The sequence below is a fragment of the Schistocerca nitens genome, chromosome 9 (assembly GCF_023898315.1).
Source record: "Schistocerca nitens isolate TAMUIC-IGC-003100 chromosome 9, iqSchNite1.1, whole genome shotgun sequence".
Classification (NCBI taxonomy): Eukaryota; Metazoa; Arthropoda; class Insecta; order Orthoptera; family Acrididae; genus Schistocerca; species Schistocerca nitens.
This window is the reverse complement of record NC_064622.1, coordinates 340,964,962-340,991,818: the sequence shown is the minus strand read 5'-3', so window position 1 is coordinate 340,991,818 and position 26,857 is coordinate 340,964,962. Positions and strand designations below refer to the sequence as shown.

At 45.0% G+C, this 26,857-nt stretch overlaps 1 protein-coding gene across 3 annotated transcripts in view; it reads right to left on the bottom strand.

Annotated features, from left to right (window-relative positions):
• LOC126203084 (glucose dehydrogenase [FAD, quinone]-like) overlaps positions 1-26,857 on the bottom strand; it is a 195,628-nt gene that overhangs the window by 25,855 nt on the left and 142,916 nt on the right. For 2 of the 3 annotated variants that reach the window (XM_049937326.1, XM_049937324.1), the window contains exons 2-3: positions 6,938-7,184; positions 466-697 (exon numbers count right to left, since the gene is read on the bottom strand). In XM_049937326.1, coding sequence (XP_049793283.1) covers positions 466-697; positions 6,938-7,184 — 479 coding nt within the window. Of the gene's footprint in view, positions 1-465; positions 698-6,937; positions 7,185-14,928; positions 15,075-26,857 lie in introns of those variants that run through there. The other variant, XM_049937325.1, reaches the window with a different exon arrangement.

The following is a 26,857-nucleotide window of genomic DNA, read 5'->3' as shown; positions in this document are numbered from 1 at the left end:
AAGGATACGCACACGTTTTGCTACCTTGTGTACTGTGTACATTCGAAGAACATTTCGGAGACTATGACAATATCAGCATGACAATGTACTCTGTCATAAAGCAGCGCCTGAGGTAATGGTCTGTGAGCAATAACATTCCCGAAATAGACTGGCCTGTACAGAGTCGTAACCTGAAACCAATGGAACATATTTGGGATGAGACAGAATGTCAACTTCGCTCCAGATCCTATCGTCCAATACCAGTACCTTTTCTGCTTTCGGTTCTTGAGGAAGAATGAGCTGCCATTCCTCCACAGACATTCAGACACTTCACTGACTGTATCCGCAGTGGAGTTCAAGCCGCCATGAAGGCCAGAGGTGCGCACATCGCATATTAATGTCCACTAATAGGTGTCCGAATACTTTTGACCAGATAGCACGTGAAAGAGACCAGGAGTGGAGAGACGAGTAGAGCGTGTGACTCACCTCGCGGCCAGTAGCAGGTGCTGGCGAGGCAGTAGTTGGGGTCCTTCTCGAGCTGGTAGTTCCAGTCGAGTACGGTGCCCTCGTAGGCGTGGTAGAGGCTGGGGGCGGCGGCGGCGGCGGGGGCGGGAGGTCCCGCCTCCAGCAGCGTGACGCGGTGTTGGCCGTTCTCCGAGAGGCGGCACGCCAGCACGCTGCCCGCCGTGCCGGCTCCCACCACCACGAAGTCCGCCTCCTGCGCAGCACGTCGCATTCTCAAGGAACCCTCACGACGCATGGACCCTCACACGTTTACGCCCTTAAATGGATGGGTGGGCTTAATTTGGAAAGCTAAACAGCGAGTTTATCTACAACTGTACTTTGCGAGTCACCTTACTCTTACTGTATGTTGCGTTCCAGTTCCAGTTGCGAATTGAAGGGCTTATTTCAATACACCTCCACTTTTCTGTCTACAATGCTTGTGAAATTAATGGTCGAAACAAACAGAAAGAAAGGTTCATCTCTAGGTTCAAATGGTTCAATTGGCTCTGAGCACTATGGGACTCAACTGCTGAGGTCATAAGTCCCCTAGAACTTAGAACTACTTAAACCTAACTAACCTAAGGACAACACACACATCCATGCCCGAGGCAGGATTCGAACCTGCGACCGTAGCGGTCGCGCGGTTCCAGACTGTAGCGCCAGAACCGCTCGGCCACCAGCGGCCGGCTTCATCTCTAGGAGGAAGCATGAATATTTCTGGTATCTCAACTGCAGATTTTTCAGCACTCATTTAACTTTAGAACTCTGTATCTCAGAATGAGCAAAAATGGACTTGTACCACTATTGAAATAATCCATTCAATTGGTCTTGGAAAGAAAGATTGTTAGTAAGCCCCGTGTGCCCTCACATCTCTTTTAATTTTACCTTCGTGGTGTTTTTGTGAGATGTGCATAGGAGGAAGAATATATTGATTGATACTTCTAGAGACGTATGCTCTAGGAATGTTTAACAGTAAACCCTCCTGTCGTGCAGCTCTCCCCTTTCTTGTACCATCTAGCACTGGCCCATGCTGAGCATCTCCATGATGCTTTACACCTGCTAGATGAAACTATAGCGAAACGCACTGTTCTTCTTTTGATCTTGTCTATTTCCTGTAACAATCCTATCTGGTACGCATCCCAGACAGGCGAACAACATTCAAGTAGTAAACGAATTAGGATTTTGTAACCTAGTTCAGGGACTACACTTCCTGAGCAGTCTTGCTATGAAAGTCTGGCATCTGCCTTACCTGCGATTAATTTTTTGTAATCGCTCCGTTCCCACATTCCTAGATATTAAATGGAGATGACTGAGTTCAACAGTGCAACCGTACAACAGTGCAACCGTGCAATCTTACAATAATTGAGCTTTCTGTCTATTTATGCGCATATGTTACATTTGTTTATGTTGAGGGTCACTGCCACTCCCTACAGCGAGCATCGATCCCCTGGGCGTTGGAACCCTTTTGCAGAATATCGCTTCTGCGGTGAGACAATTCTGCGTAGTTTGGGACTATTGCTGGAGCCTTTCCGCCGGAAGCATACAGGCGTACTGTGAAAGAAGGCTTTCAGGACAGGATGTCTTAGTTGCTTGCGAGTCTTCCAAGTTGTACGGCCGTCGTCCATGAAACTTTTCTGATCATGAGGTTTAGTCCAGAGCTGTCCTCCTGGCGGCACTGACTTTCTTGCACCATGACCATACAACCCGAAAGACACAACAGCAACCATACTTAGAAAACCTGACTGTGGTAAGAGACTGATCTGTAACTTTGAGGTCTAAGTTAGGATGGAATGTGACTGTGAGATTGTGAGTCGGCGGAGCAGACTGTGAGTTGGCAAAGCCAATAAATGTGGAAGCAGAAACTACCTGAAGTGTCTTGGACTCCATAGAAGTGTGAACAAATTCCACGGCCGTACAAATGTCACTCCGAACAACTCGATCCTTTTGAAGTCTACCCGCATTTTACTATAGTTTTCTAGCCTTCCGACTTCTCTGTATACTGCAGCGTCGTCTACGAAAGGCCTCCTGGAACTTTCGACGTCATCTACCACGTTATTTGCATGTCTTGTGAAAAATAATGGTTCTCTAACATTCACTTGCTATGTGCCCCCGAGTTAATTTTGCATCTGAAAATTTCTCTCCGTATAAAATGAAATGTTGTGTTCTATTTGTAGCAACCCCCATTCTCAGTGTAATATAATCTTGTGAATAGTCAGTGCTGTTGAAATTAAAAAATGAAAACTATACGTCCGCAAATACAATCATTAAAATGTTACACGAATTTTTAACAGTATCATTGATCGTTTCCTTTCCGTCTTCTTCTTCTTCTTCTTCTTCTTCTTAGCGCCGTCCGTTGGAGCAGGTTCTGCTTTTTGAGTCTAATGCTTCCATGGATTTAGGCTTCTTGGTCTTAGATCTGCGTTTATAGTGTCTAAAAAGTACGTCAGAACAGGCCATGAAGGCCCAACGGTACTGACTGGCCGCCGTGTCATCCTCAGCCTGGAGGCATCACTGGACGCTGATATGGAGGGACATGTGGTCAGCACACCGCTCTCCCGGCCGTATGTCAGTTTCCGAGACCGGAGCCGCTAGTTCTCAATAAAGTAGCTCCTCAGTTCGCCTCACAAGAGCTGAGTGCACCCCGCTTGCCTACAGCGCTCGGCAGATTGAATGGTCACCCATCCAAATGCTAGCCCAGCCCAACAACGCTTAACTTCGGTGATCCGACGGGAACCGGTGTTACCACTGCAGCAAGGTAGTTGGCGTTTATAGTGTGTAAACACCATAATTTAGGTCTTCCACATTTTCTCTGGCCTTCGACAGTGAGAAGGTAGGCTGAGATGCTGACTGAAGTAGGTGATGCCCTTACGATGTGCCCATACCAAGAAGTCTCCCTTCTTGCATCTCTTCACTAGCTGGGTTCACTTCAGCTAGTTGCCAGATCGTTGTTTCTTTTTTTTTTCTTTTTTTACCGATCAGTGATCTTCTCAGTACCGACATTTCCGTGACGTGTAGTGTGTGCTCAGCACTTCTAGGTGTAGGCTAACACTCATCACTGTATAACCTAAATGGCCTCACCATTGTGCGGTATATCTATGATTTTAGGTGGACAGGCGTGGAATAGCAGTAACGTCTCTGAACCGCATCCAGGTTGCTTGCACGTCCTCACACTGCTGTCACCCTATAGTCGAGAATTTAGATGTAGGAATGTGCCTACCTTGGTAAGAGAAGCTCCATTAATTTGTGTAGTTGCAGGAGATGGAATCGTTTCCACCTACTCAGTTTTGTGAATGTTTAAACGGAGATCAGATCTTTGTAGGCGATCATACCAATCAGTTTTGGACTTCCCTGGTGCCCGTCACAAGCATTACATCGTCAGCATATGGCTGATGGTTCCCTTTTGTCACACATTTAAAATACTGATAAAATAGTTTAATTCATAAGTATGACTGTATGATCATATATCTTATGGGATGAATCAGTCATCCTGAAACACAATCAAATCTCTATACAGTCAAATTGCGCTGTGCGAGATTTCCTTATTGCCTAAAATGGAGGATAAGTTCGTCTGTAGGCTGAACGCCCGCCATAGTCAACGTATAAAACATTATATAGTAATGCCTGATGCTCTATAAGTATTACTACACAAACAGTGCATTCTAGTAGACCTTCTTGTTGAGTTACCCGTGCCTCATCGGGCAATGTCCAATACAGAGCTGAGTGAGTACCACTGAATGGAAAGATTAGTGCTGTGATCTTGTTGTCGATCTGACTGATTGCAGCTTGTTGGTTGTCTCTTCCTGCTACAGTCTTACCCGCTTAGTCGTCACCCTCTTTATTAGTGCGGAAACGCAAAGAATATGGGTAGTCTACATGCAGAGTCGTCGTACTGACCATCGCAGTTACATGCACCTACAGATGCACATACAAAATGATGCTCAGTCCATTACTCAAGATACAACATTGTCTATAGAATGTGGCATGTGTTCCAGTTGCAGTGCAGTCCTCCTTGCACTGTTTTAACACGTTGATGAGGCTCCTGACAATGCAGCAGACCGCCTGCTGTGGCTGCTGATGACCACATGGCAGTCACCATGTTTGAGAAATTATTTGGTAAAGAAACTGATTCTTTCACAGTTTTCAGCTTCATTCATCAGCTTTATGGTCAACTGCCTATTATTTCATTGATGGCCATAGTTATTGTGACACTTCACAATTAAGTAACACACTGCACGAAATTCGAATCAACTGCAATGAAAAGTAGGAGACGCTATGAGTTTACATTTGGTGCATGTTAGATGATATATTGCTGCATGAGAAATGTAGCTAACGTATTGAATTTTTCTTTAAATTCGATAGGAGAGTTGCAACTATCTACAGTCTCGAGAAAAATGAGTGTATGTAGGGTGTTCACTTCTGCTCGCAAGCACTAACGATAGAATGAGAATGAAAGATTTATGATATCCACCGTATCCCCTCAATGATTCAAGAAATTTAATCATAATACATGTATAACTACAAACTTTTGCAACGAATGATATAATTTTTAAGTGTTATCGATGTCAATGACATGAAAGTTAGTGTGGCCTTGCAAAAACAGAACTGAAGATATTATACGTTTATGAGGTTTTTCGTGAGCTATTGACCTGACTTGTCCACAGTTCCTTCTATAGTAATTATCCTAGCAAAACATTCTACACAATTCATTATTATTATTATTATTAAATTTCTGGGCACCTGTTGCATGATAACATTGGGGTGATGGCACTTATACAGGGTGACACACGGGAGACGGACGGTTTTGAACTGTGTAGTACTGAGCTCGCGGTGGTGGGAGGCGGTCGTGGTGGGGATAGTTCTGATCCACACAAGACGCCATTTCATTTACTCAGTCACTATGGAGCAGTGGGACTGGCAACGTCGAGTGTTTGTCTATGACAGTTTCGTGAAAAGTGGTGAGTCTATTAATGCTACGCAGCGATTGTTTCGTTCGCGGTTTGTCGGTCGACATGGAGCTGTTCCGAGCCGTAACAAAATCCTCAGATGGGTGGAAAACTTCAGATCAACTGGAAACATACTGGATAAGAAGCATCCTGGCCCGAGACGCAGAGTAACGACACCAGAAAATGTTGAAAGGGTAAGGCAAGCGGCAGTCAGAAGCTCAGGACGGTCAGCTAGACGTCATGCTAGTGAGTTACGAATCAATCGTGAATCGGTTGGACGAATTTCGCATAAAGAATTAAAATTTCGTCCCTACAAAATGCTCATTGTCCAACAACTTAAGGAAATTGATTCTGCTGTACGAGAAGACTTCGCTTACAGAATGCAAGTGATTTTGGGATCGCCGGCCGGAGTGGCCGAGCGGTTCTAGGCGCTACAGTCTGGACCCGCGCGAACGGTTCGAATCCTGCCTCGGTCATGGATGTGTGTGATGTCGTTAGGTTAGTTAGGTTTAAGTAGTTCTAAGTTCTAGGGGACTGATGACCTCAGAAGTTAAGTCCCATAGTGCTCATAGCCATTTGAGCCATTTTTGATTTTGGGATCGAATGAAAATGAAATTTTATTGATGAGCGATGAAGCTCATTTTCATTTAAACGGGACTGTGAATAAGCAAAACTTACGTTACTGGGCTCCAGAGCATCCACACCTTATCCACGAGCGTCCTCTACACTCAGAAAAAGTAAAAGTCTGGTGTGCTCTTGGCTCTGTTGGCATTATTGGACCTTATTTTTTTGGTGAGAACGGGGCCACAGTTACTGTTAATTGGGATCTTACATTCGTATGCTTGAAAAATTCTTGAAACCAGAACTAAGAAGACGACGAATCCCTTTAAAATGCGTTTGATTCCAGCAGGATGGGGCAACATCGCACACCGCAAACACTTCAATGACAGTTCTTAGACGCACGTTTCTGGCCGGATTATCTCACGGTTTGGCTATGTTCATTGGCCTCCCAGGTCTCCCGACTTGTCAGTATGTGACTTTTTTCTGTGGGGTTACCTTAAGAACTGTGTCTATAACCACAAACCACGAAATTTGGACGAGTTGAAGAATGAAATCATTCAAGAAATTGCTGCCTTCCCTGCAGAGATTTTAGTCCGTGTGATGGAGGATTTTGGGAAGAGACTTGAGTCCTGCATTCGAAATGATGGGCATTACCTTGACAACATTATTTTTCACAAATAACTTTGTTAACTAAAATGGCAAATAATGAGCTTTGATTTTGTGTAAATAAACATGCATTAATTTTAAAGCTGGCTGAGTATTATTTCATTAAAAACCGTCCGTCTCCCGTGTGCCACCCTGTATTTGGAGGGAGGAGAAGGGGAAGGGGCAGGAGGGGAAGGGTGAGGAAAAATAATAACAAATTGTGCCATTTCCCCCTCCCCGAGCCGAACCCTGCTGCCGAAGTCAGGGAATCAACCGGACAACAGTTTGTGTAGGGCAGTACTCACCCCGTTGAGGTCGTCACCGCTGGTGTCGAGGCAGGCGGTGGGGTCGACCAGGTCGCACTGGCGCTGCAGGGTCTTCTCGACGGTGGCCATGACGGGTGTGCCCGGGTTGCCCACCACCTGCGGCGAGTCGGCCGCCTGCGCGCACTCGCACTTGCCCTTGGCCGGCGCGGCCGTGGCGGCGGGGGTGGCGGGGGCGGCGGACGTCCCCAGAGCCGCCAGCAGCAGCGGCAGCAGCAACGTCACGGCGCTGTGGGCAGGAGACCGACAGCGGTTTACACTACCGATTACGCACACTGCCGGCGAACAGACCCCATGGCTGCGATTGTGTACATTAACTTTTACCGTTTCTTAGGTGCAACAGAAGTATTTTTCCGCAATAGACACCTGAGGTACACAATTGTGAATGTTCAACTTTTTCATCATGCGCAAGTGCTGCCAACTTTTGTGCCTCACTAAGAAAATACCAACAAGTCAATGCAGCAGTGCACAGCATCTCGTGAGCACCAGAACACGCGGATGTGGTTGGTTCACTATACTCTACTGTATAAGTGAATATTGTTATTGTCATTTTGCATGGTAATTATTGAATGATCATTTTACTGTTTATTACAACAAAGAATATTTCATAAGTATTGATTTTAGGGCATAAATTAAGCCAACTGTACAACGTATCTTGTGAAAATGGATACATATTTTTGTATAAATCTTGCATCTGAAATCATTAAAAAATCATCTAAGAGCATTACCGTACCAAGAAAAGTTTTCCGTCCTCTAGAAAAAATTCAGGTCTGAAAGGGTTAAGTTTCTGAGTGTGTGTGCTCGTACCACTGTCGATGGTGGAAGTAATCGGCTATAGGGAGATACGGCAGCGCACTACGAGTCTCGTAGCAGGACAGCTACGAGGTGACAAGCGAGTGATTCTGCATATGGGAGGCTAGTTGATCTACTTGAATGCAACTCCATCGAGTGTGGATAGGAATGACTCAAAAGTGTACTTTCCTCCAACCTTTGAACTGACTTATTCATCCAGTTATATCAAGACTTGCAGTTTAATACGGATACTGAACAACGTTGCAGCTTGGCATTTTCCACATTAATGAACATTGTTGCCAGAGCTGAAAGAATGGAAAAGAGATGGACAAATGTCTTAGAATTGACGAAGGAACAAACTGGAGACCTTTGAATCTGTAGGGTCTGCCATTTCACCATTGCGTAATAGCCCAATAGTCCAAAAACAGTCGAATATCGGGAATAGGTCTTGTACTCGGAAATTTTTGTACTGTGGAAGCAGGGTGTCACGAACCACACACAAGAAATTCCAGCTGGTGAGGGATGAGTGTAGGGGTAGAGGTGCGTTTGAAGGTCACTTTGTCACTTTTGTACGTTTTTCTTGAATAACTCAAAATCATAAGGGACTGCAAAAACGTAAATTAACTACATTAAAATTCCCGCAAAAAGATCCTCTTCATTTTTGTCTGTGGGATCAGTTTGCACGTAGTGAGCGAGAGAATATGAAAATCCCACTCTTGGTTTTTGAAGGCCAGACAAAGAATTGCGGTTTGCATAATACGACATCAGTAGGGCCAGCTGAATACAAAATGATACCGACAAACGCCGAAGGGCTGTAGAGGGTGTCTTGAGGAAGAAATTGAGGAGAGGAAACATCATCCAACGACGTACGTACGGTGCGTTGCAATTATAGGCCCTGGCGCCTGCAGCTAGGCCACCCATTCAGCTTAAAACGTGACTGTACACTGACGGATGGCAGGCGGAACGTCTCGCAGTAGACATGTGCTGTTTGTTATTTGCGACTGACTGCCACGATCGCCAGTGGAGAAGATGAAGCCAGCTGCTGCGTAAACAGGTCTTGTCAACTACGAATGCGATGCTCTGCTGCCTCGGTGGATGACAGCTTCATACACGTGTTTACGGCCGCAGTTTATTTTTCTCCTGAAACCCTCTAAATACTCCAATGGTTTTCAGTATACGGGGTGTAACAGTAAGATAACGACAGCGCCGAAATTACAGGGACTGATATCTACCTATACGGCATCTGTCGCCGTCTGTTCTGTTGGATCATCAGTAATAAGTTGTGTTCGGTGAATAACGGCAGTGTTTTCGGTAATTCGGCAATTTAATTTAATTTAAAGTAAAGGAAATATAAATGCAAAAAAGATGAGGAAACATAAGAATATTTACTGTGGCAGACAACTGAAAACAAGTTTCAAGGAATGAACGTAGCTACCATTTGTTCTATTATTACAAGAAATTGAATAAAATTAGAGAAGGTGATCAAAATGCCTGCGTCCAGCATTTTAGTATGCCTGACACCTGTGTACCGTTGATTGAGGCCCTCGTTCACGAAACCAGGGGATGGTGCGAACATCTTCACACGATGACTGTATCCTTGCAACTAAGTCATCGTTTGGCTCCACTGTATACGACATTCTTCAGGTGGCTCCACAAGGAAAAGTACAACACTCTCAATGGTATTTAGATTTGTGATGCGGTGGGGCTTTGCAGCTGTCAAATAATTGTGAAACTTCATTTTAAATGACCATCAGCTGCTTATTTTTATGCTGGATGCAACCGGTTTTGATCAGCAGACCATTATCAAGCCGAGGCAAATCGTAACCAGCTTATCCTTACAATATTTGAAGTGAAAAACTTCGATGTAGATAGAAAATATAGCTTCTGTTACAATAAATAACCTCCAAAAGACACAAATATGTAGGAGTAGCACACAACACCTTTATGCATTTCAATTATGCGATTTGCAACGTACGATCGTCTTGCGTGCGTCTCCTGTATACTGGCGCCAACAAACTATTTTCACATTCGGAGGACAAAGCTGATGACTGAAATTTCGTGAGAAGGTCCCGCCATAACGAGAAACGTCTTTGTTTTAGTGATGTCCACCCAAAATCCCGTATCATGTCCGTGATACTCTCCCCCGTATTTGTAGATCGTAAAAAAACATGCTGCCTTTCTTTGGACTTTCTCGATTTATTCCGTTAATCCTATTTGGTAAGGATTCTATACTGCGCAGCTGCACTACAAAAGGGGACGAAAAATGTTGAAATGTGTGTGCAATCTTATGGGACTTAACTGCTAAGGTCATCAGTCCCTAAGCTTACACACTACTTAACCTAAATTATCCTAACGACAAACACACACACCCATGCCCGAGAGAGGGCTCGAACCTCTGCCGGGACCAGCCGCACAGTCCATGACTGCAGTGCCCTAGACCGCTCGGCTAAACCCGCGCGGCACAAAAGGGGGGGACGGACAATGTAGAGTAGGCAGTTTCTTTAGTAGAACTGTTGCATCTTCTAAGTGTTCTGCCATTAAAACGCAGTCTTTAGTTCGCTTTCTCCATAATATTTTCTATGTGTTCTATCCAATTTAAGTTGTTCGTAAACAACTCTCGTTCACGTTTAGTGTTTCTGGAGAGGCCGTTAATCAGCGCTCAGTATGTGCAGAATGTTGTAGATCTGTTCTTGAAACAGGAAGAACATGTGTTGTTCGAACAGGATAACGCTCGTCCACACACTGCTTGTGAAACTCAGCGTGCTGTGCAAGACGTGCAGAAACTTCCGTGGCAAGTGACTCGTGCGACTCGGCAATAAACAACAACTACAGAACTATGTGAACAGGTGGATTAGCCGTGGAATATAGTATGCCAAGACAGGACTCGCCATCTGTACGATCGTACGATCGACTGGATGACAGGGTCAGAGCGTGCATTGCCGCCCATGGGGGCTGCAATGCGTGCTAATATGGGTGTTTCAGCATGGGTCGATACGTGATACCTCAGAACCGCCTCTTCTATTGATCTGTAAATATAATCGTTTCGGCTGGCCAGAGTGGCCGAGCGGTTCTAGGCGCTACAGTCATGAGCCGCGCAACCGCTACGGTCGCAGGTTCGAATCCTGCCTCGGGCATGGATGTGTGTGATGTCCTTAGGTTAGTTAGGTTTAAGTAGTTCTAAGTTCTAGGGGACTGATGACCTCAGAAGTTACGTCCCATAGTGCTCAGAGCCATTTTTTTGTAATCGTTTCGCGTACTCCAAATGCACTGTTGCAAATCTTGAGTGAACTGGTAACTTGTAAAAGGGTGTCCTAATTTTTTCCTGCAGTGTGTATTCCAAAACACCGCCCATAAAAACGAGATTTTTTTGAGGTTCATACCTCGGATTCTATTGGTGATACAAAGATAGGGTCACGTGTTTTGGATAGTCCTTATGCTAGGGACTATTTGTATGCTCAACATAAGGATTGTGTTAGTTAAGTATCCTACAGAACAGAGTCAATATTTGAGTATTATAGACTTCGTCCGGCTTAGGCAAATAGAGAAAATCAGTTGGTTCTTTTTGCGTTAGATGTGATCTACGGTGCTCCATATGAGTCTTATGCAGGCACCATTTAGTTCATGGACGGTTCCAGAGAAAACCCGAAAAACTTGCTTTTTGGATACAAGACCTTGCCGCGGATTCCAACACGGCTAAGCACAGCAAATGGCTGTCATTTCTACGATACAACCCTAAGATCACGATCTCTAGCAGTTTTGAAAATTTTCTTGATATCTTTATTCGTTTCCGAGATGCAGAAGTTCAAAACTGCACTGCTCGCGCACATAAAATACACATGTAAAATTCGGTGAGAGTCGAAAACGTAGCTACACAAAATGATGTAGCGCAAAGAAATATGTCGTAAAGTGTCTCTGTTATCAACAGAAGGGTTCTGGGAACCCAATGTTGTTGTAATTTTAACACATGGAAAATTTTTATGCATTTAGATTCCGGTCTGAGACGTAAAATTAGTTTTGCTTTGGTTGAATTTCACATAAACAAACTATGACAAGTGTGCTGATCCGTAAAGTTCTTTTCATACGAGTGACATGCCCCTCTGTAACAGGTAAAAGAAGGGAACCTGCAGAACAACGCTTCTATAGGAGCAGAAAAAAGGCTAATACGCTCCTGGTTAATTTTAAAGATTCTGACTGAAAAGTTGGGAGCCACCTGCCACATTCTACCTTCCTCAGCACCTTTGAAAAATTTCTCAAGAATTTTGGCTCAGGAACATATTCATGCTTTTTATGCTGAGAGACTAGGAGACAGTGGCCGTGGGAAAGAGATGGAAAAATAACGAATACTGGAAGATAGTAGACAGTGGTTTTGGTATAGAAAGAGCGAAGGAGACAATGGCAGTATGAGAGAAAGAGAGGCACACAGTGGCAGCTTAATATAGCTGACAGTTTCAGAACAGTGCTAGGAAAAGTGAAAGAGACACTGCCAGTGGAAGAGGAATGAAGAGAAGTAGAAAGCGGAAGTGGGTCAGAGCCGGTGATAATGAGAGACTATGACACTGACATCGAGGAAGAGAGAGATAATTACAGTGAGAAGAGACAGCAACAATGGGAAGGAATGAAAGAGATAGTAACAGTAAGAGAGAGCAAGAGGGAGACAATGACAGTGAAGAGAACGATGGAGACAGTCGCTGTGAGACATGGGACAGTGACAGCTAGAGAGAAACAAAGAGTTAATGACAATGAGTTGGACTGAATGGGCGAATGAGAATGGGCAAGTGGGAGTGGGTAGATACGAGTGACTTCCACGGATGAACTATTGGGTGTCAGTGAGTTACAGTGAGAAGTGAATTGCATGTTAAAAAGAGCATGAATATGTTCGCAGGCCAAAATTTTTGGGGACATTTTTAAAGGTGCTGAGGAAAGTAGAATGAGGTAGCTGGAATCCCACTTTTCAGTCAGAGTCCTTTAGTAAACAGTAATATATTCGCCTTTTTCGTGCTCCGATATGAGCATTTTTCCTCTTGCGAACTCTTTGTTACACTACGTCTCGATATCTTTCAACTCAAAGAGCGCTTCTTACTAGTGTGATAACCATAACTGCAACTTTGTGGTACTTTCATATGGAAAGTAACTTTCCCTCCTTTGACGAGTGTCAGTAAAAATAATAAAAAACAGGGCTAATATGTGTTCAAGTTTCGGTCCTAGCTTTAAACGTAAACAAATAGCGTCACACGAAAGTTAAGTAACAAACCGTGTTGATGGTGCCGACATGCGAAAGCAAAGAGAGCTTCACTCCAAGTTTAAACGCAGCCAAAACCTCTCAGACAAACAGAAGCTAAACGATGTCAAAGTTAGCGTAAGGAGGGCTATGCGTGAAGCGTTCAGTGAATTCGAAAGTAAAATTCTATGTAGCGACTTGACAGAAAATCCTAGGAAGTTCTGATCTTACGTTAAATCAGTAAGTGGCTCGAAACAGCATATCCAGACACTCCGGGATGATGATGGCATTGAAACAGAGGATGACACGCGTAAAGCTGAAATACTAAACACCTTTTTTCAAAGCTGTTTCACAGAGGAAGACCGCACTGCAGTTCCTTCTCTAAATCCTCGCACAAACGAAAAAATGACTGACATCGAAATAAGTGTCCAAGGAATAGAAAAGCAACTGGAATCACTCAACAGAGGAAAGTCCACTGGACATGACGGGATACCAATTCGATTCTACACAGAGTACGCGAAAGAACTTGCCCCCCTTCTAACAGCCGTGTACCGCAAGTCTCTAGAGGAACGGAAGGTTCGAAATGATTGGAAAAGAGCACAGGTAGTCCCAGTCTTCAAGAAGGGTCGTCGAGCAGTTGCGCAAAACTATAGACCTATATCTCTGACGTCGATCTGTTGTAGAATTTTAGAACATGTTTTTTGCTCGAGTATCATGTCGTTTTTGGAAACCCAGAATCTACTATGTAGGAATCAACATGGATTCCGGAAACAGCGATCGTGTGAGACCCAACTCGCTTTATTTGTTCATGAGACCCAGAAAATATTAGATACAGGCTCCCAGGTAGATGCTATTTTTCTTGACTTCCGGAAGGCGTTCGATACAGTTCCGCACTGTCGCCTGATAAACAAAGTAAGAGCCTACGGAATATCAGTCCCACCGGATTTCAAACACATTTGAGTATTTAGCAAACATAACACAGCATGTTCTTCTCAATGGAGAGACGTCTACAAACGTTAAAGTAACCTCTGGCGTGCCACAGGGGAGTGTTATGGGACCATTGCTTTTCACAATATATATAAATGACCTAGTAGATAGTGTCGGAAGTTCCATGCGGCTTTTCGCGGATGATGCTGTAGTATACAGAGAAGTTGCAGCATTAGAAAATTGTAGCGAAATGCAGGAAGATCTGCAGCGGATAGGCACTTGGTGCAGGGAGTGGCAACTGACCCTTAGACAAATGTAATGTATCGCGAATACATAGAATACATAGAAAGAAGGATCCTTTATTGTATGATTATATGATAGCGGAACAAACACTGGTAGCAGTTACTTCTGTAAAATATCTGGGAGTATGCGTGCGGAACGATTTGAAGTGGAATGGTCATATAAAATTAATTGTTGGTAAGGCGGGTACCAGGTTGAGATTCATTGGGAGAGTGCATAGAAAATGTAGTCCATCAACAAAGGAGGTGGCTTACAAAACACTCGTTCGACCTATACTTGAGTATTGCTCATCAGTGTGGGATCCGTACCAGATGGGGTTGACGGAGGAGATAGAGAAGATCCAAAGAAGAGCGGCGCGTTTCGTCACAGGGTTATTTGGTAACCGTGATAGCGTTACGGAGATGTTTAACAAACTCAAATGGCAGACTCTGCAAGAGAGGCGCTCTGCATCGCGGTGTAGCTTGCTCGCCAGGTTTCGAGACGGTGCGTTTCTGGATGAGGTATCGAATATATTGCTTCCCCCTACTTATACCTCCCGAGGAGATCACGAATGTAAAATTAGAGAGGTTAGAGCGCGCACGGAGGCTTTCAGACAGTCGTTCTTCCCGCGAACCATACGCGACTGGAACAGGAAAGGGAGGTAATGACAGTGGCACGTAAAGTGCCCTCCGCCACACACCGTTGGGTGGCTTCCGGAGTATAAATGTATATGTAGATGTAGATGCAGCATACTCACTCCATAGGTGTTGCTACTCTATGGTCTGGTCATCGGAAAACGCCGCCGCCTGTTCTCTCTTTCCCGCCGGAATAATAGCGTCGGATTCCAGTCGAGCGTCGCCGCACGTCTGCGCGCTAGCTTTCGGAGTTACGAGGGTCGCCTGCCTTGAATTAATAACAGCCTTGTGCGAAAGAGTTAAGATACTCTCCCATTTACGCTGACAGTTTTCGTGGTAAGGAACTCCTAGCGAGCAAGGTTAACTACTCGACGTAGCGATAACATTCACTATTAGTTATGCACTGTACGAAAAATTTCCATAAAGCTAACTCGAAAGTCGTCTAAGCATTATTGCTCTGACTATTATGTACAAACTGAATTGCGCTTACAGGTGATCGTAATAACAATTCTGAGGGTGTCAACGGCCCGGTGCAAGTATTTCTGTTGAAGGTCACTTCGGTGACTTGCGTGTCCCTAACCTTCCCATAGTTGTCCAGCGGTGGGACGGGGACCTACAGTTTAAGGAAGATCCTTCATGTCGTTGAGAGGTGGACTCCTCATATCGTTGGGGGGTGAAGGCTATATTAAGGCGCTGCAGTGTGTTCGTCCTTAGGATAATTTAGGTTAAGTAGTGTGTAAGCTTAGGGACTGATGACCTTAGCAGTTAAGTCCCACCGGATTTCAAACACATTTGAACATTTTTGGAAGGCTATATCAAGACGAAGACTGAGAAATGTGTTGTCCCACGAAGAGTCGAACCCGCAACTTCACATCATTTTCAGGCACAAGCTTTTCTGCTAGACTACCATGCTCGACATGTATATACGTACATCATCTATTGGTTTTGGTGAGAGAGCTTGCGGGCATCAAAATATTTGACGTATATGGCTGTATCATATGAATGCATTGACTTGCATTATTTACACCGCCAAGGGACCATAGACGTTAGTATTTGACATAAATTTTGACTTGATTCCTATACCTATTCCTGAGAAGAAAGGGGTCTTAACAGTCGGACGGACAGACAGACAAACATACGAACATGAAACTTCCTGGCAGATTAAAACTGTGTGCCGGACCGAGGCTCGAACTCGGGACTTTTGCCTTTCGCGGGAAAGTGCTCTACCATCTGAACTCCCCAAGCACGACTCACGACGCGTCCTGACAGCTTCACTTCCGCCAGTTCCTCGTCTTCTACCTTCCAAACTTCACAGAAACTCTCCAGCGGATCTTGCAGAACTATAGCACTCCTGGAAGAAAGGATATTGCAGAGACATGGCTTATCCACAGTCTGGTGGATGTTTCCAAAATGAAATTTTTCTCTCTACAGGAGAGTGGGAGCTGACATGAAACTTCCTGGCAGATTAAAACTGTGTGCCGGACCGAGAATCGAACTCGGGACCTTTGACTCTCGCGGACAAGTGTTCTAGCGGCACACAGTTTTAATCTGCTAGGAAGTTTCATATCAGTTCCCACTCCGCCACAAGGTGAAAATTTCATTCTGGAAACATCCCCAGGCTGTGGCTAAGCCATGTCTCCGCAATTTCCTTTCTTCCAGGAGTGCTGGATCTGTAAGGTTCGCAGGAGAGCTTGTGCGAAGTTTGGAAGGTAGGAGACCAGATACTGGAGGTAGTGGAGCTGTCAGGACGGTCCTGAGTCGTGCTTGGGTAGCTCAGATGGTAGAGCACTTGCCCGCGAAAGGCAAAGGTTTCGAGATCGAGTCTCGGTCAGGCTCACAGTTTTAATCTGCCTGGAAGTTTCATATCAGCGCACACTCCGCGGCAGAGTGAAAATTTCGCTCTGCAGACATACGAACAACAAGATGATCCTACAAAAGTTCCGTTTTTACTTTTGTCTAACTGAAACTAAATTTGGTTCTGTTCCCTGATCGTAAGGGACACAGTCTTAACCGTGTTCAATTAAAATGTCAGGACACTGCACAAAAAGCATCACTCTAATGCCGTATAACGCTGCCTCTAATCCTGATATTTCGGCGAGTTAGAGAACCAATTAATTTATCCAGTTTTGCCACATCCTGCTGAAGCCACTCATTCGTCATTAGTTCCCATAGAACCATCAGATTACGGGGCTGCTGAGAGCTGCATTTCACTGACTATTCCAAATTGTCCGAGACTTATGTGAGATTAAGGCCAACTGATTTGAGGTGCAAAAGGCTACCTGAGCATTCGTGAGACCAGGAGCGTACGCGTGCAGCCGCGAGAACACATTGTCACCTCGGAATAGGGAAATGTCGGCAGAATGCTCGCCACGAAAATGTGGAAGGAATGGCAGCACTTGGTCACCGAGAATGTTGAAAGGAACTTGCTGGTTCACTTTCGGCGACAGTGGCTTCAAGCGATGGTACGAAAAATGCTCGAAAAACACCACAGATCCCCATGCAGCCACAACGAAACCTCCCATAGATCGCGGATTTATCTCCTTACTGGACTGTCGGTGTACTCGACGGCCTGAGTCATTTGAAAAGAGGCACTATCGCCACACGTCGTGCCACACCACACTCCTGCAGTCATGTGATGGTCCAGTCTCTGTGTTGTTCGGCTCATGAGAACGAGCAGCTTTCTGCGCCACTGCCTGTGGTGCGGTACCCGACTCCAAACGTTCAGTGCATCCAGATACCTTCGCAATGTTTTCTCAAAAATTGGTTGAGACGAACCTTCACTCACAAACAAAAAATGGTTCAAATGGCTCTAAGCACTATGGGACTTAACATCTGAGGTCATCAGTCCCCTAGACTTTGAACTACACTCCTGGAAATTGAAATAAGAACACCGTGAATTCATTGTCCCAGGAAGGGGAAACTTTATTGACACATTCCTGGGGTCACATACATCACATGATCACACTGACAGAACCACAAGCACATAGACACAGGCAACAGAGCATGCACAATGTCGGCACTAGTACAGTGTATATCCACCTTTCGCAGCAATGCAGGCTGCTATTCTCCCATGGAGACGATCGTAGAGATGCTGGATGTAGTCCTGTGGAACGGCTTGCCATGCCATTTCCACCTGGCGCCTCAGTTGGACCAGCGTTCGAGTTGGACGTGCAGACCGCGTGAGACGACGCTTCATCCAGTCCCAAACATGCTCAATGGGGGACAGATCCGGAGATCTTGCTGGCCAGGGTAGTTGACTTACACCTTCTAGAGCACGTTGGGTGGCACGGGATACATGCGGACGTGCATTGTCCTGTTGGAACAGCAAGTTCCCTTGCCGGTCTAGGAATGGTAGAACGATGGGTTCGATGACGGTTTGGATGTACCGTGCACAATTCAGTGTCCCCTCGACGATCACCAGTGGTGTACGGCCAGTGTAGGAGATCGCTCCCCACACCATGATGCCAGGTGTTGGCCCTGTGTGCCTCGGTCGTATGCAGTCCCGATTGTGGCGCTCACCTGCACGGCGCCAAACACACATACGACCATCATTGGCACCAAGGCAGAAGCGACTCTCATCGCTGAAGACAACACGTCTCCATTCGTCCCTCCATTCACGCCTGTCGCGACACCACTGGAGGCGGGCTGCACGATGTTGGGGCGTGAGCGGAAGACGGCCTAACGGTGTGCGGGACCGTAGCCCAGCTTGATGGAGACGGTTGCGAATGGTCCTCGCCGATACCCCAGGAGCTACAGTGTCCCTAATTTGCTGGGAAGTGGCGGTGCGGTCCCCTACGGCACTGCGTAGGATCCTACGGTCTTGGCGTGCATCCGTGCGTCGCTGCGGTCCGGTCCCAGGTCGACGGGCACGTGCACCTTCCGCCGACCACTGGCGACAACATCGATGTACTGTGGAGACCTCACGCCCCACGTGTTGAGCAATTCGGCGGTACGTCCACCCGGCCTCCCGCATGCCCACTATACGCCCTCGCTCAAAGTCCGTCAACTGCACATACGGTTCACGTCCACGCTGTCGCGGCATGCTACCAGTGTTAAAGACTGCGATGGAGCTCCGTATGCCACGGCAAACTGGCTGACACTGACGGCGGCGGTGCACAAATGCTGCGCAGCTAGCGCCATTCGACGGCCAACACCGCGGTTCCTGGTGTGTCCGCTGTGCCGTGCGTGTGATCATTGCTTGTACAGCCCTCTCGCAGTGTCCGGAGCAAGTATGGTGGGTCTGACACACCGGTGTCAATGTGTTCTTTTTTCCATTTCCAGGAGAGTATTTAAACCTAACTAACCTAAGGACATCACACACATCCATGTCCGAGGCAGGATTCGAACCTGCGACCGTAACAGCCGCGCTGTTCCGGACTGCAGCGCCTGAAACCGCTCGACCACAGCGGCCGGCCACTCTAAAACAGCGGACTTCCTGTCGCGTTTGGAAACCGACTGTCATTGACAAACATGACACTGTCTGAGGCTCCTGCCGGTTACGTTACGCTGCATTACAGGGCGGCGTATGGTACATAATTCCTTGGAGAGATATTGGACAGTCCGCACCGATACGCTAACCAACAGGGTTTCATTCCCGTTGTGGTTATCGGCACATCCAAACACTGTGGGTACTTTATACAATTCTGTCACGCCTCCACGTCGATCCAGCTTAAATGCACTTATTCGGTACAACCTTCTGGGATGCACACACCACTTCACTGCCATGAATTACGTCAGGTATGAAGGGAAAGATGATCACCTGGTGCCATTTCTACGCCATCAACAGCGCTCCAAAACGACCAATATACTGACTTAAGGGCTTGACAATGGCTTGCGTGACAAACATAAGGACGAAGGTAACTGCTGTGTAACGCGTCATTATGAAATAATATAGCTTAATGAACCTGAGACCATACATATAAAGAATAGCTACAATATAGTACAGAAGGTAACTGAAACAAATAAGGAATGAGACGAACAGAAAGAACACTTTTATTCAAAGATAACAATTATACTGAAGTCTCCGCGATTAATGATGGTCCTCTGGACGTTACATAACGCCATACACGGTTCTTAATAGATTGTGAGATCACGAATAGCAGTGCATATTCTGCAACGTGCTCCCATGTTATCCACAACGTCGGTAAGGAGTTGTTGTGGTAGGGCTTCACATTCCTCCACCAGCGCCGTTGACAGCTGCTGAATGTGGACGTGCTGCAGTAAGTGGGATTCAAGTCGGGCGAACGGACAGGCCAGTCCATTCGCGGAATATCCTCTTGTTGCAAGAGCTCCTACATCTGCACTGTTCGATATGTTCCCGCACTGGTATCCATAAAAATGAGGTCAGGAGGAATGCATCCCTGACGCATATCGGAAAGGACTACAGAGTCACAGTGAAATTGGCCAGTGAGTGTAGCGTGTTCAAAGATTTGGAGGTCAGTCCGCCCATGCAACGTACTGCCCGCCATCCATGTGGAGGACGTGTTGGTCTCACCGCGGACTTCTCGACTGAGCCAGACACAACTAATTTCAGCAAAGTGAACGGGCCTGAAGATGGCGTTGCCGCAACGTCGAAACTAGTAGCGAAGTAAATAAAAAATCTTAAGTACAGCTGGAAGAATTTCATTTTTAATAAAAATCATACCAGCTGTGTCCCAGCTTCATCCAGTTTAAATATGGATGTACGAAGATCATCCAGATATTGTCTCCCTTCCATATTGTAATGAAAAACACAATCACAGTGCATCACAACTGCTCCCTGATTAGCACACAGTGTCTTTTGCCGTTCGCTCAACTGCCTCGTGCTGCGGAGCCATCCTCATCTAGCGTTATAGTCACGCCACGCGGCGACCATCTTCCTGTGCACGATTGGGAGGCCTATGTCAACGTGCTCCCACCCTTTAATTCATTTCCAATGGGTAGTTAATATGTTATATTAATTTATCTAGCCCGTCCTTAAGTTTGGCAGACAAGTGCATATTTTCGACCGCCAGTACTGGTTTCGGTTGCTAAGGCTATTTTCAGGTGGTTAGCCAAAGAATACTGAAGAAAACAAGGTAGAGGAATGAAATAAGTTACACGAAAAAGAAGCTAAGTACAAACATCGTCGAAACGAGAATTGTAAAATAAATAATATTGTACAGCAACCTGTCAGAATTTAAGAAACCAAGCATGGGTATTAACTTATGAGGGTATCGTCGTGGGAGTACAGTGATACACTGATGAGAAATGTGAAGATGCAAATGCCTAAAGGGGGAGACCCCACTCCCCCATTTGCCTAAAGGAGGAGAACCCCCTCCCCCTTTAGGCATTTGCATCTTCACATTTATCATCAGTCTATCAGTGTACTCCCACGGCTATAGGGAGAGACTGTAAATCGTTAATTTGTAAACCTGTTAAAATCAATATGTTATTGTATTTTGTTTTATTTTTAAAACATAGTTCTTACTATTATCTGTTTCCCACTGGCCACCTCCCCTACCCTATAGGGCCCTCCTTGTAACCCACCCCTTCCTTATTTAAGCACTGACTGTTGACATGTCTCATCAGTGGCTCTGTGGACTCCCAGGATGATGTTACTTTCTTCAATTGTGGATCAGATAGTATACAACATTATTTATTTTAGTATGAAGGATAAGTTTTAGGGAAAAAACGAAGAGGCAGGTCAAGAGCAATGTATTTTAATAACATCAAAGTAGATATGGGGATAAAATCGTATGAAGAATTGAAGAGGATGACAACGGAGAGAGGGACGTGGCTAAATTGACAAGGCATAGCCTTTAGTTTATGATGATATGATGATGTTTGCTAATTTCTCTTTTAGAGAACTTTTTCCACTGTTCCTTGGTTTTCAATTTTGCTCAGATAACCACTGGAAAATGATCTTAGTGGCTGAAGCTAGTCATGGTATTCGAAAATAAAAGTGCAGCTGGTGCTGTTATTAGATTTCAAATAATTACTATAATTGTAGAACCTGCAACATTATATCCAACATCTTGCAAAAAAACAAAACAAAAATGATATTTTGTCAGCTAGACATATAGCACAAGAGTTAAAATATGGATGCAGTAATGACGAGGAGCCTCGGTCACATATCTATCTGCGTCTCCTCACCTGCTTTCCTGGATCTTTTATGACTAATGGAACTGTTTCTGAATATATATTACTTAAAAAGTACCAGTTAGGAAATAGACGGTCAGGTAGATAGCAGGGACTCCAGGTGTTGGTGAATATCTTAACCATTGTGCAGCCACGAAATGTCGTAACCTGAAGGAACATTCAAGTACAGTAGGTTGCGAAAATGAATGGCATTGCCAGTATGATGAGCAGAGATTGAACTTTTCCTTGTCTTATGTCAGCTTCTTGCTCAGTGCCGAGGTACAGTAATAACTTTTCAAAGAAGATGACTCGTAAAAGAGTGTTTCGTTTTGTTCAGTCTCGGTTGAGCAAGTTGCATGGCATGTCAATAAGACACGTCGAGTACAATGGAACAGCAGGAGCTTTCTCCTGGTCAAGCGGGAATGGAAACAGTCGATTAGTTCTGTCATTTTGGAAGTGCATGAACGGCAGAGGACACCAGTTACAAAACTGTGAGCAATATTCACGTTTTGTATTCATGGTTTTGTAAAGTTGATGTGTGACATTCATACTACGAAAATGTATATATGTATGTCCCACATCTACTCCGAAACCACTTGACAGATTTCAAGCAAACTTGGTACACATAACACTTACTGTCTGGAAATAATCCCATTGGGGATTCGTATTACCTACCAATGTCAAGGGGTTAGAGGTGGGAACAAAGAAGTGGTGTAGGGCACGACACATGAATACCCAGACTTTATTTACCCAGTATTTGAAAATGAGAGCACTTAATGACTTGCAACACACTTTGCATGTAATTTGGAACCTTCACGAAGCGTTTTCTCGCTGACAACCCCCACAAAATGTTTAAAGGCAAAAGTTTATTGTTTACTACATTTTCGCTGTTAATGCAATAAAACTGTCACATCAGGATTGATGTTGTAATTTATTACTTCTTTACTACTTACTATATGCGTGAAACTATTTTCAAACAGTTTTCACGTATACTACTGAAAGTACCTGCAAAATTATACCACTCTGTGAATAGTTCACGAGATATGAGATCATAAACAATGAGTTGCATGAATACCTGCCGCATCATGTATTACGTTTAAATTTATTCCTTACTTACCACTAACTCTATTCGCAATACATTCCACAGAAGTATCCATATATGCCGTTCAATGAAGCAACAAAATTATGTCACTATATGGCACATAGTTCAGAAGATATACACTACTGGCCATTAAAATTGCTACACCACGACGTGCTACAGACGCGAAATTTAACCGACAGGAAGAAGATGCTGCGATATGCAAATGATTAGCTTTTCAGAGCATTCACACAAGATTGGCGCCGGTGGCGACACCCACAACGTGCTGACATGAAGAAAGTTTCCAACCGATTTCTCATACACAAACAGCAGTTGACCAGCGTTGCCTGGTGAAACGTTGTTGTGATGCTACGTGTAAGGAGGAGAAATGCGTACCATCACGTTTCCGACTTTGATAAAGGTCGGATTGTAGCCTATCGCGATTGCGGTTTATTGTATAGCGACATTGCTGCTCGCGTTGGTCAAGATCCAATGACTGTTAGCAGAATATGGAATTGGTGGTTTCAGGAGGGTAATACGGAACGCCGTGCTGGATCCCAACGGCCTCGTATCACTAGCAGTCGAGATGACAGGCGTCTTATCCGCATGGCTACAACGGATCGTGCAGCCCCGTCTCGTTCCCTGGGTCAACAGATGGGGACGTTTGCAAGACAACAACCATCTGCACTAACAGTTCGACGACGTTTACAGCAGCGTGGACTATCAGCTCGGAGACCTCGGCTGCGGTTACCCTTGACGCTGCATCACAAAAAGGAGAGCCTGCGATGGTGTACTCAACGACGAACGTGGGTGCACGAATGGCAAAACGTCACTTTTTCGGATGAATCCAGGTTCTGTTTACAGCATCATGACGGTCGCATCCGTGTTTGGCGACATCGCGGTGAACGCACATTGGAAGCGTGTATTCGTTATCGCCGTACTGGCGTATCACCTGGCCTGATGGTATGGGGTGCCATTGGTTACACGTCTCGTTCACCTCTTGTTCGCATTGACGGCACTTTGAACAGTGCACGTTACACTTCAGATGTCTTACGACACGTGGCCCTACCCTTCATTCGATCCCTGCGAAACCCTACATTTGAGAAGGATAATGCACGATCGCATGCTGCAGGTTCTGTAGGGGCATTTCTGGATACAGAAAATGTTCGACTGCTGCTCTGGCCAGCACGTTCTCCAGATCTCTCACCAACTGAAAACGTCTGGTCAATGGTGGCCGAGCGCCTGGCTCGTCACAATACGCCAGTCACCACTCTTGATGAACTGTGGTATCGTGTTGAAGCTGCATGGGCAGCTGTACCTGTACACGCCATCCAAGCTCTGTTTGACTCAATGCCCAGGCGTATCATGGCCATTGTTGCGGCCAGAGGTGGTTGTTCTAGGTACTGATTTGTCAGGATCTTTGCACCCAAATTGTGTGAAAATGTAATCACATGTCATTGTCCAATGAATACCCGTTTATCATCTGCATTTCTTCTTGGTGTAGCAATTTTAATGGTCAGTAGTGTAATATCACAAACAATGAGGTTCTCGTAAACGAAACTGCAGGTTAAATATGTGTATAAATATGTTGGAAGTCTGTTAAATACGTGAAATATGTGTGACATGTGCATACGTGGGCAAACCCACTTGTAAAAAGCTCCTCCTCAACCCCTGGATCGATTTCAACCAAACCTGGTACACATACTACTTACTATCTGGAAAGAAATACTGTGGTGGTAAGAACAAGCAGCCTCCTATTGGTGTATGGGTAATGTGAATAGAAAAGGGGGTGGGGTGGGGTGGGGTGGAAATAACAGACAGAAAGGGAGAAGGAAGGAGATGGGTAGGAGGGGAAGGGGGTAAATGGACAGACAGGGACTAGGAAGAAATGGGCAGAGAGAGGGGAGAGGTAGAGAATGACAGGAAGAGGGGAAGTAGGAGGTGGACTAACAGAAAATTGGAATAAATACACACACGGGAAACGCCGCAGACTCAGCTAGCAATATATATATATATATATATATATATATATATATATATATATATATATATATATATATATATATATATATATATATAACGCAACATGTTTCAATGCTTCATTGTTTATTTAGATTGGGCAAGAATCCAGGCTACATGCCCATAGTCAGAGTGGTGTAATTGTTGTGCCCTGACAGAAATTCTGTAGATTTTTGCGAAAATTTCACTTTAATTTTGAATTGCCTTTCAGCGTGTCGTTGTTTTGTAAATGGGTCATGCTGAGACATCCGTAACACAAGAATGACGCGAAAATAAAGAATAAAACAAGTAATACATTTCATTCATCAGCAGCAATATTGAGCTCATTAGCATGAAACAGATTCTGTTGATATGTAATGTGAAACCAAGTCTCACTGTGTATTGCGGAATATGCTGATCCCGGTTTTACCCCGCTGCGGGCGCAGGACTGAAGCAGTCCCTACAAACAAGGTGGGTCTTTGCTTACCACGAGATGCATGAGAGCTACTGGCTCTTCAGCAGACCGTGGCAGGTGGTAGAGTGGCAAGCGATCGGATACACTCTCTGCAGGGCGGCAGCTGTGCAATTCTCCGTCCCGACATCCAGATTCGTGTTTTCCAAGAAATCTCTAAATAGCTCAAGGCAACCGCGAGACGTATCCTTGGAAACACAGACGACTGATTTACTTCAGTATCTTCCCTAGTCCGAGCGTATTTCCTCTGTGATTTACTTACCATCAAACTCAAGCTATTAGAAACACATGCTTTTGACGTAATGCTCATTTAAGACCTCTTGGTGCCTGTAATATTCATTTCCGATAATCGGCTATTTGTGTCAGACCAATATAGGGTAATACCAACAGCGGCAGAAGAGGGTGTGACAGACGTAGGATGCGTTATGAATAGGGAAGTATGGCAGAGAGTGGCTTACGTTGAACAGTCACTAAGGTCGTTATTATCAGGCAGCAAACCAACGCCATCAGTAATATTTCAGGTATACATGGCGAGGCCACGTGACAAGTAGAAGGTGAAGAGGTGGAGCAAATATATGATTATGGTGAACGAATAATTTATTATTTAAAGGGAGATGAAAATCTAGTAATCATGGGTAACTGGAGCGCTGTGGTAGGGGAAGGAACAGAAGATTAAGCTACGGGAGAATATGGGCTCGGCTGTATAAGGGTCAGTCAAATGAGAACAAGCCAGATGGAAAAAAAGGTAAGTAAACTGTTTATTATTTCAACAGTAATAGCCATAGCTGTTAATACATGTATCCCACTGTGAGAGAAGACGGCGAATGCCTTCGTGGAAAAGAGTCTGCGGTTGCCTACGGAACCGTGATTGTATACAAGGCTACACTTCTTCGCCTGGAGCGAATCGACGGCCACTAATGTCTTTCTTCAGGGCTCCAAAAATATGGTAATGGCTTGAGTAGAGATCGGGACTGTATGGAGCATATATAAGGGCGTTCCAGCAAAACTTTTGCACAGTAATCGAAATACTGCTGGCAACATGTGGGCTTGACCACGACCCGCGACAAGAGTCCACGCACTATCAGCGCTCAGAGGCGCATGAGACAAATAATAGAACGATTTGCTCCGCAGGTTTAGGTGAAAGCACTTTTTTTTTTTTTTTTTTTTTTTTTTTTTTTTTTTGCGGATCCGATCTAACTGCTGTCACAGTCTTAACTATAGCAGAAACTCTATCTTATCGAATCCAACATTATTAAAAACGTGTCTCTGTTAGAAATATAAGGATTATAAATTGAGGACAGTGACCAGCCAAGAGTGTGGCATAAAAAGTTGGTTCATATTTAACCAACAGCACTTTCGGATTTTTAAAAATCATTCATCAGATGGCTCTTACAGATCTTTTATG